Here is an 11,270-nt window from a genome sequence, read left to right as displayed (position 1 = left end):
CCACCCTCCCTCTCTCTTTTTTCCTTTCCTTCCTTTCTCCTTCCCCCTTTCTCTGGCTTTTTTTTTTTTTTAAATAAAAATATTTATTTAGTCCTTATTCTATGCTGGTAGTGTGTTAGGCTTTGCCACTCCACTCCTCCACCTCTTGTTGGTAGTTTAATGGGGGAAATGGGTGAACAAATCAGGGATTACAGTACAGTGTAAGAAGTATAATGCTAGAGATAAGTGAGTGCACTGGGAGAGCACAGAAGAGGAACGATCAACCCAGCAGGGAAGAGAGAGAATTGGGAGGGGTTCTTGAGAGATGACATCTCAACTATGTCTTGAGGCTGCACAGGGATCAGGCATGTAAAGAGGTGCAGCTAGGGCTAGACCAGGCAATGGTCAGTGGATATTCTCATAGGATAATGTGTCTCCATTTGTCTGACTAATCCAAGGCAAGAGTGTGTGTGTGTGTGTATGTGTGTGTGTGCATTGCGCATGTACATACCCGTGTGTGTATATATATCTGTGTGTGTGTGTATGTGTGTAAGATACCAAATGGTCTAATGTGACTCAGGAGAAGGGGAAAGGAAGAAAGAGAAAGGGAAAGAAAGGTAGAGGAACAGACACAGAAAATGACGGAAAGGAAAATGAAGAAGAAAAAGGAGGAGCCGAGAGAGAGAAGTTGGTTAGAGTTGAATAGAATGATCTTAGTCAACATTCTTGGAAAACTCAAGGGAAAGATTCTTGACAAATCGACTCTTGGAGCTTTCTCTGTGCCTGATCCCATGCTCAGATATGAGGAAACTGGAGGACTGTTGTCTTGCCATCACCGAACTCACAATCCTGCTGAGGAAAGATTTCACACAAGGAATAAAGCGAAATATTGCAAATCTCAGGGCAGAAAAAGATTGAGCTGAGTCGAAATAGTCAGAAAAAGCTGTCTGGAAGAGATGAGTAGGTCTCAGAAGTGGACTTTGCTGAGATGGCCAGAGTCTTGCTTAGGTCCTAAATGGGTGTGCTGTGTGGGGTCTGCTCTTTCATGGCTGACACTGCAGATCTTAATTCCAGGGCTCAGGATGTGGTTGCTACGAGCCGTTCTATTGCTACTAGTCCTGCCCAGTCATGGCCAGGATACCACGACTGAGAAGCCTGGAGTCCTGCTTCCCCTGCCCAAGGGAGTCTGCACTGGTTGGATGGCAGGTATCCCAGGGCATCCTGGCCACAATGGGACCCCAGGCCGTGATGGCAGAGATGGCACCCCTGGTGAGAAAGGCGAGAAAGGAGATGCAGGTAAGAACAATTTTTTTTTTGCCTCCTCCGTCAGACTTCTCCTGGGTTGAGGAAGGCTTCTAGAACTATACATGGGCATGAGTTATTGACTAAGGCCTAGACACAGGGAAGAAGCAAAGCTTTTTTATGTGACCCTTCAACAACCTAAAGTGGATGTTGGGTTGGCATTTCAGTTGTAAAATCAAGTGCCCTTGATTCTGCTCTATCCATATCTCCTTCCCCATCTGTTTTCCCATCCTCACCCTCTTCCATCCCTATTCACAATCTGTTCATTTTCTTACTTCCATTTCATTTCACTTAATTCCCATTCCATCCAGTGCATTCGGCTACACTCAATGTACACCTCCTGCAGGAGTCCTGCTCCTGGAGAATTCTTGGTCTAGTTAAGAAGATAAGTCTAATGCATAAGACTCTGGGAAGTCTATTTCAAATATGTCAAATAAATTGTGGACAAATGCCCAAAATATGAAACAGAGAGAAAATGCCCTCAGTGCAGACTTGGATTAACAAAGAAGGCTTTAAGGAATAGGAGGGGCTTGAGTTAGGCCTTGAAGGATGAGCAGACAAAATAAAGGAGGGAGGGCATCCAAGACAGGAAGGATAGAAGTGAAAGAGTATGGTTGGTTGAGCCAGCACGTAGAGAGTAGGCAAGTGGTTATTGACTTAAAATCTTTCAATAAAGGTTGATACATTATAAAAAAAAAAAAAAAAGTCGGCAGAAAGATAGTCCATGATGGAGACTTATAGGAGATGACGTTGGAGAGAATTTATGGAAACTTGCTGAGGGGGTTGTGGAAGAAGGAGATACAATTTTCCCCTATAGGAGCTCCCATTAGTTCTTTCTCTGTAAATCAAGAAGGTTGTGGCTGGAGGCTATAGGGACAGTGTTTTAGGCTGGGATCAATCTATGCAGTAATCCTGTTTCTGTGGTCACTGAGGTTTTCTCATTTTTTAGGTCTTGTTGGTCCCAAGGGTGACACTGGTGAAACTGGAGTAACTGGGGTTGAAGGTCCTCGAGGCTTTCCAGGAGTCCAAGGCAGGAAGGGAGAACCTGGAGAAAATGCCTATGTATACCGCTCAGCATTCAGTGTGGGATTGGAGGCCCAGGTCACTGTCCCCAATGTTCCCATTCGCTTTACCAAAATTTTCTACAACCAGCAAAACCACTATGATGGCACCACTGGCAAATTCCACTGCAACATTCCTGGGTTGTACTACTTCTCCTACCACATTACAGTCTACTTGAAGGATGTGAAAGTCAGCCTCTACAAGAATGACAAGGCTGTGCTCTTCACTTTTGACCAATACCAGGACAAGAACGTGGACCAAGCCTCTGGCTCTGTGCTGCTTCATCTGGAGATAGGCGACCAAATCTGGCTCCAGGTGTATGAGGATGGGAAATATAATGGGGTCTATGCAGATAATGTCAATGACTCCACCTTCACAGGCTTCCTTCTCTATCATGACACCAACTGATCACCATTGACTCAGAGCCTCCACTGGACCACACAACCCAAAAATCAAAGAACAGTACACAGGTTTTTGGTGTATTTAGATCGATGTTGTTATCTAGTTGGAGGGCTCTGAACATTATTCATTCATTTACTCATTCATTCATCAAGTATCTTTAAAAAAAAAAAAAATCACATGCTATGTTCCCAGTCCTAAAGAAGACATGTACCCTGGCCTCATGGATCTTGTATGTCATGGCAATAAAAGGATACAACATTTACTGGGGAGCTTCACATACCTGACAAGATAACTGACCACAAGAAAGTATTTGACAGCTCTATTCTGTGCCTGCTGTTTCTCCTCATGTTCATGCTAATCCTGTGAAACACACAGAAAATAAATTATTCTCCTCTTTTTATACTTGAGGTCCTGAGGCCGAGAGAGTTAAATGAATGCCTAAGGTCACACAGGTATTAAGTGGCGGAGCAAGGAATCCTACCCAGGGCCATGGACCTTTTTTTATAGACCGTGTGCTTTTCTAGGAGTACATGGCCTCTTTGGGATATTGGTAGGGGTTCTCTCATCCATGTCACCCAAGGGCCTCTGAATTGGTCTTCACCGTGAATTAAGCTTTACCTCAGAGCAGATGGTTTTATGACCAGGTCCCATTCTAGCTGGACCACTCAGTGGCACCTGCACTACTCTGTACTGTCATTTCTTTGTGTCTTTCCTCATGTTCTTCTCTTCAGACCAGAAAGCCACCTCCATCTCCATATGCTGAAATCTTCCCTGTTCCTCAAAGTCGCCTGGTCAGGAAGCTTTTCTGATGTGATACCTCTTTCCCGCGACCTTCCTCATGCATTGTGACCCTGTGCTTCTTCACTCATTACCCTGGATTAGAGTCCTGGGTATGAAAGATGTCCTCCCTCCGGACTAGGGACAATTTCCCAAAAGGACTGTATTTTCCTTATCTCTGAGCCCCCTGGCAGGTTCTTGATCAATATTTCATGAAGACCAATCTCTTGAATCTCACATCTACCCAGAATTAACTCCATTTTAGCCTCTTCATACAACTAACCTTCATCTACCCAAACATTTTCATGTTAGGAATTCCAGTTTTAAACACCTAATCTATGTTCCACCAGACTGTCTGAATCATTTCCTCTGGTTAGAAATGACTGCACTTTCCAAAACACTTGAAGAATTTTTCCTTAAGAAGGAAGCTTGAGCCTGCAATGCAAAACCTGTGAAGGAATTTGGAAATTATTCTTTCCTTGAGCACTAGCATGGTTTGGAAAGACCTGGGCCTTCTGAATCTATTCTTGCTCTTTAAGAATTACTTTAAAAAAAAAAAAAAGAAGAAAAATAACTGTCTGAGGTGATGGGTATGAGAATCAGCTTGATCATAGTGACTTTCACAATGTATATCTATATCAAATCATCAAATTGTACACCTTAAATATATACAATTTTTAATTGTCAGATATTCTTCAGAAAAAAGGAATTACAAGTGGTTGATAGTGGTAAACATCCTCTTGGGAGACAATAGCTGGAGTAATACTCTTCAAAGTCTTTAGCAAAAGCAACATAATAACATTCTGTATAAATATAGAAATGGAACACCTATTTTTTTGCTTACAGTCTTAAATTCTGAATGATTCCTTTTTATATGTGTATTGCTATTAAGTGATTATTATTTCTACATATAAAGCTTTGTCTTTTAAAATGCTTTTGTATCATTATTTTCTACAAGTAAAGATACTGTCTAGCATTAAAAATAGAAGCACTTGCATCACATGGCTTCTGTTTTCATTTTTGGAGAAAGACATGGGATTTAGAGAGAGAGAATGAGGGGTAAACCTTGTGATAGTCAGGACTCCATGCTGCGAATAACAGAAAACCCAACCCAAACTGACTTAAGCAAAATAAATATTTTTCCTTGCATAATGGAAAATACCAGAGCTGTTCTGTCAATCAGAGACTAAAATGATATCATTAAAGACCTTTTTCTGTCTGTTCTTCCACTCTGCCTTTAACAGGTTTTGCCCTCAGGTTCTACACAGTATAGTTCTAGGTTCTCCCTCATAATATCGAAAAGACGGTAGCTTGCCAGCAATCATACCCTCTCACATCATCTGGCCAAAGGGATATCCTTTTTTTCTGGTGGTTCCCAAGGAGGAGAGAGGACGTTCTATCTTCCGGAAGTCCCAGCAAGTATGTCCTTGCATCTCATTGCCTCCAGCTAGGTTGTATGTCCATCATCTCTGACCAATCCCTGAAGTCAAGAGGATGGACCATACTTATTGACTTAAGTTGATCATGACTTAAGCTGGGGAACGGGTATTTCCCCTAAAGCAAAATCTGGATACAGTTACCAGAAATGGGGGGGGGGGGGACAAATGACCAATGCAAAAACAACACCTGTTCACAAGAAACTGTCAATGTTATGTTTGAATTTTCTCAGGTTTCTCAGAGTGATATTGCTGGAAAATTGCTATTGATTTTCTCTAAAATTTGATCTATTAGCTAATGTCTGGCCATCCTCACAGTCCTGCTTCTGGCTAGGTTGTGATCCTCACAGCCTGACACGATGTCACACTCATTCTAAACTCTCTGGAGCAGGATCATTTCTTTGTGGTAACAGAAAGGACCAGTCTTCATAACACCTCTTGAGAGAAACTGTGGCCAAGACTTTAGAATTAATGATATTCAAGTGTAATTGTGGATTTGTCTATTTTTCTTCAGTTCTGCCAACTTTTGCATTATGTGTTTTGGAACTGTCTTGTTAGGTACATACACGTTTAGTATTACATCTTAGTGAATTTACCCTTTTGTCTTTATGTAAATCTGTCTTTATCTCTGGTAATTTTCCCTATTTGGAAGTCTACTTTGTCTGAAATTAATATAGGAATTCTAGCTTTCTTTGATTATTATTTGCATAGTATGTCTTTTTCCATCATGTTAATTTAAATTTATCTATATTATTATATTTAAAATATGTTTTCTTATAAACTGCATGTGATTGGGTCTTGTTTTCTATCCAATCTAAAAATCTCTCTTTTTTAAATTGATGTTTAGACAATTTATATTTAATATAATCGTTGTCATGGTTAGATTTAAAGTCAATAAGTAGATTTAAAGCTATTATTTTATTTGTTTACCATTTGCTCCCTCTGTTTCACTCTCTTTCCTGGCTTCTTTAGGATTATTTGAATATTTTGCAGTATTTCATTGTAATTTATTTGTTGGCTTTTTGGCTGTATGTGTTTGTGATATTTTTTAGTAGTTGCCCTAAGGATTATAATGTATATACCTAACTTTTCACATTCTGCATAGAACTAATATTTTACCACTTCAAGTAAAATATAAAAGTCTTATAATCACATAGGTTCTTTATTCTACTCTTTTATGTTATAGTTGTCATATATATTACATCTAGATACACTGAAACATTGCAATGTTATAATTTTTGCTTTCAATAGTCACTTATTTTTTATATTAGTCACGTATATTTTAAAGAATTTAAGAGAACAAAATATTCTGTTTATCCAGATATTCCTCATTTCTCTTGTTCTTTCTTCATTCCTAAAGTTCTGCATTTCCCTCTGGTATAATTTCCCCTCATCTTGAAGAAGTTTCTTTAGTATTTCTTTTAAAATAAGTCTACTGGTGATAAATTATCTTAGTTTCCTTTAATCTGAGAATATCCTTTTTTGCTTATATTTCTGTAGGATTTTATTTCTGGATATAGAATTCTGAGGTGACAGTTCTTTCCTTTCAGTTAATTAATTAATCAATCAATTAATTAATTAATTACTGACTGACCAACTGACTGACTGACTTATAAGCACTTTACAGATGCTTTCTCATTATCTTCTGCGTTCCACAGTTTCTAATAAGTCATAGTTCCCCATTTGTGTAATTTATTTTTCTTCTGACTGCTTTCTTTTTTCCCTCTTAAAAGAGTCTCAAGATTTTATTTTTATTTATTTTTTAAAATTTATTTTCAATTACAGTTAACATTCAATTTTATTAGTTTCAGGTGTACAGCATAGTGGTTAGAAACGATTCCCCATGATTGGTCTAGTACCCACATGACACTGTACATAGTTATTACAATATTATTGACTATATTTTCTATGCTGTACTTTACATCTCCATGACTATTTGGTAACAACCAATTTGTACTTCTTCATCCCTTCACCTTTTTCACTCATCCCCCAGCCCTCCTTCCATATGGCAACCATCAGTTTGTATCTGTGAGTCTGTTTCTGTTTTGTTTGTACATTTATTTTGTTCTTTAGATTACACATACAAGTGAGATCATATGGTATTAGTCTTTCTCTGTTTAACTTATTTCACTTAGCATACCTTCCAGGTCCATTGTGTCGTCACGTTCTTGTGACTGTTTCCAAGATGTTTTCTTTACCTTTGGTTTTCAACAGTTTAATTATGATATGTCTGGATATGGTGTTTTTTTTTTTGAGCTTAACATGATTGAGATTTACTGAGTTTTCTGAATCTGTAAGTATACGTATTCCACCAAATTTGGAAAGTTTTCTGCCATTATTTCCTTAAATATATTTTCTGAATTAATCTCTTTCTTTTCTTCTGAGATGCCACTGATATAAATGTTAGATTGATAGGCCCCTAAAGTTACGTTGTTGATTTTTTTCAATTTTTTCTTTCTATTCTTTTTATTTTTGTCATTTCTATTGATCTATCTTGAAGTTCTCTTTCCTCTGTTGTCTCCATTCTGCTGTTGAATTTATCTGGTAAATTATTAATTTCAAAAATTATATCATCCAGTTTAAAATTTTACATTTTGCTCTTTCTTTAAAAAATTATCTTTCTCTGCTGAGAACTTTTATCCTTTATTTATTTCAAAATGTTCATTTTTTTCTCATGGTTATAACAGGTGTTTTAAAGCCTGTGTCTGGTAATCTCAATTGGATTAATATTGGGGTTGGCATCTGTTGATTATCTCTCCTCCTGAGTATTGGTCAGATTTTCCTTGTTCTTTGTGCATTGAGTAATTTTGAATGTATCCAGAATATTTTGAATATTATGTTATGAGATTCCGGATTCTTTTAAAATCCTCTAGACAGTGTTGATTTTTTTGTTTGCTTGTGTAGTGATATTTAATTGGATTAGGTTCAGAGTACTGACTGTGTCTCACCTTCTATGGGTGGTGATTCCAATGTCAGTTTAGTTTTCAAGCCTTTGCTGTGCTATTTGGGTCTGTCTGTCACATGTACCACTCAGCATTTAGTCTGAGACTTGGGTTATTCAATTCTCAAAGCCTTTCTATGTTTATTTGAGTCTGCTCTGCATGTATACAACTGGAGGATGAATCAGGGACTTTATGTAGGGCCCCATTCAGAATTAAAAGATATCTTTTCCAGCTCTTTCCTCTCTGGCATTTCCTTATATTCTCCACTCCCGAGGGACGCTTTCCTTCTTGGTTCTTATGGCCAGGAAGCTAGGGCTCTCTCCACATTTTAGTTGCCTGCACTATTGTGCTGTTCCGTGTGACTGTGGTTGCATTTGTAAATAAAGCAGTAAGAGAAAAGAAAGAAAAAGGTAACAAGGATTATCTCATATTCTCTGATCATCACAGCCTCATTTACAAAGGGAGATGGATACACGATTCCAGGACTTAACCTACCCTCGATTCAGATCCATGAGATAGAAAAGAAAAAACTCCGTGAAACTCACTCAGGCTATGGGTTGTTATTTAAGTTTTGACTTTAATCCTCAATCTGTCTGCTATTATTTACTTTTTATACTTTGTATTTGTTTTTTTACATTTTATCCAGTTTTTGATTGTAATAACTGGAAAAGGCTTATTCCATCTTGGCGGGCACTGGACATTCCATGTACCATGATATTCCTGAAGAAAGAAAAAGAGAAGGGACTGAGGGATAGCAGGAGTTCCAAGAAGGCACATAATAATGTACCCTGAAGTTGGTGGAGATAAAAAAAATAAGTCCAGTCTTGAGATAGATCATTTTGAAGAGAGAATATGGAGGGTATAAAAATCTCCATGTCCAAGGAGGCTGACGCCTAGTAAGGTCTTGATTGTAACCCCAGCTTCTGATTTTTCCTGTGCCTGGAGGGTTGATAGGAATACATCATGTGCTCTGCAGAGACTAAAGCAGTTGTCGTGACTGCACCCACAGGGATCAAAGCAGAAATATTTAACTCCAAATTTAGACGTTTTTTTTCATACAGTGTTTTACTTAGGAATGTTTGGTGGAAATATCCAGGTTTTTAGAAATGTTTAGAAAGAACTGAATTTTTGTTTTGATCTTTTAGTGTTCACTCAAGTATTTTACAGCAATTAAAAATGATTTTGAACAAAATTCACTATGAAAAAATTTTTTCCCCCAAAGTAAGTGAAGCAATAAAAATGTGGAGACCTCCTCACTTTATTAGTTATGTGTGCATCACAAGATCAATGTAAGTGGAATTCCCAGGTCAGAATTAAGGTTTAGTGTGCAGTTCAATTTGTGGTCAGAATTAGGGCAGTGAATAGGTTAAGGGTCAGTCTGTGGCTGGGTGTGGTGGACACCTGCTGGATGTTCTACCATTTCTCCATTCATGGTGGGCCATCCCCTGGCCCTGCCCCAAAGGCAGCCCTGTGGTCTAATATGATTTCTTTCTCCTAGAGGTCATTAAATGGATTAGGGGAGGTGCTTGATCTAAGCTGGGCTAACCGGAGTTCCTCCAGGAATATGAATTAGGGGATATAAAACATGCAGATTCAAGATTCGTGGGTGGCCACCTTCTGCCCTGTGGTCTAGAGAGAGAAGATGCCCTGTTGTGGAGAAAGAAACAGGCTCAGAGAGAAACAGAACTGACAGAGAGAGAGAGAGAGAGAGAGAGAGAGAGAGAGAGAGAGCGAGAGCGAGAGCGAGAGCAAGAGAGACAGACAGACAGACAGACAGACAGACAGAAATCTTGGTTACCAGAAGATTTCCAGCTTTCCATGTTTTGGTTCCAGTTCTTCTTGACACTCATTTGTATCCCTGCCATGGGTCCCAAGAGATACCAGTTCCTAAATTTGTATACCATTTCCCCTTTTAACTAAAGCTAACTTGAGTTGATTTCTGTTATTCATTTCTAAAGAGTACAAGAGGTCAGGAATTAGTCTGTGACTGTGCCCAGGGACCAGACTGAGATCTAGTTACCAAGAATATTTGTAATGGATAATGAAATTAAGTCATTAGGCCCCATGAAATCAAACCTAGAACTCTAGTTTTACTTATATTTATTTATTAGCAATTAATTTTTTACCTTAGAAATTTCTTATGGTCAGGACTTTTTTTTTCATCTTTGAATTCCTTACAGAGGTCATTCATTCATTCAGTTATTATTTATTATTATGTGGCAGGCATATAATAATTTTATAAAATAATAGAAATAATAATAATAATATAAATCATTTTGAAGACCTGCTTAAAACACGTTTTTATTTAATCTTTATAACACTCTATAAATTAAGTATTAATACCCACCTGTAAGATAAAAAAACTGGTTTTTAGAGAAGCTAAGTTGTGGTCCAAAGCCACAACTAGCAAGTTTTAGAGGAAGGATTCATATTCAGATGTGCCTGATTCCAAAACTTATGCTTGTAGAAAGAATGAACCTAAACCCCACTGGCCTTTTCTTCTTCCTAGTTTTAAGACATTTGGTGAAGAGGGTATTTATACAATCTGTAGCCCTAATGTCAATTATAGCAATCCTATAAATACTAGTAGTGGAAAAATTTGCCTTTGTAAAATGAGTCATTAAATTTTCTATATGATGGAAAGTCTGGCGGTTAGAAGAAAACATGATGAAATGTCTCAGTCATCATTTAGGTGGACAAGTTCTGAGGACTACACTGAGGTTCTTTGTAAGTGTGATGTAAGAAAGAAAACAGATTTTACAAAATAGCTTGTTTATTTCAGTTGAAATAGGTTGAGTCACTGTTCAACCATTTGTTATGAAAATATTTTATGAATTAAAATGCTATTTTTCTTAACAGGATAAAGACTAACAAATTCTAAACAATGTCCAGTGTTTTCATAAACAGTGAAACAGAAAATGTGTTCCCATTAAAATTGTGTACAAAACAAGGATGACCGCTTTCATCATTCTTACTTAATGTTTTGGAAGTTCTGTTGCTTCCTCTAGTCTTTGAGCTCCCTCTTATTTTATTCATGTCCTTACACAGTCTTCCATAGAACAGGCTTGCATGGTAAGTTTTTTTTTTTTTTTTTAAATTTTTGCTTGGTTTATTTATTTTTTCTCTCAGAGTGGGTTCTTGGCTCCTCTTTAGCCTGTTGTTTTTTTCTCTTTTTGTTTTTCTGTAGTATACCTAACTGATTCTAGCTTGCTTGTGTTGAATGTGGGCAGCTCTTTCTACATCTTCAGTTCTCTCTGAGACAGTGAGGATGAGTTCTCCATGACTTCCATCCCTGATTCTTGCATGTCTCAATTCTAAGCTATAGGGGACAGCTAAAATTCTGCTTTCTATCCACTTTTCTGAGACTGAG

At 37.9% G+C, this 11,270-nt stretch overlaps 1 protein-coding gene across 2 annotated transcripts in view; it reads left to right on the top strand.

Annotated features, from left to right (window-relative positions):
• Positions 1 to 3,005, top strand: part of ADIPOQ (adiponectin, C1Q and collagen domain containing) — a 10,410-nt gene extending 7,405 nt beyond the window's left edge. The window contains exons 2-3 of one of the 2 annotated variants that reach the window (XM_011381893.2): positions 1,054 to 1,275; positions 2,231 to 3,005. In XM_011381893.2, coding sequence (XP_011380195.1) covers positions 1,062 to 1,275; positions 2,231 to 2,751 — 735 coding nt within the window. In that variant the 5' untranslated portion in view covers positions 1,054 to 1,061 and the 3' untranslated portion in view covers positions 2,752 to 3,005. Of the gene's footprint in view, positions 1 to 699; positions 1,276 to 2,230 lie in introns of those variants that run through there. The other variant, XM_023525920.1, reaches the window with a different exon arrangement.
• The last annotated feature ends 8,265 nt before the right edge of the window (positions 3,006 to 11,270 follow it).

The sequence above is a fragment of the Pteropus vampyrus genome, unplaced genomic scaffold (genome assembly GCF_000151845.1).
Source record: "Pteropus vampyrus isolate Shadow unplaced genomic scaffold, Pvam_2.0 Scaffold14, whole genome shotgun sequence".
Lineage (NCBI taxonomy): Eukaryota > Metazoa > Chordata > Mammalia > Chiroptera > Pteropodidae > Pteropus > Pteropus vampyrus.
This window is presented reverse-complemented; position numbering and strand designations above follow the sequence as displayed.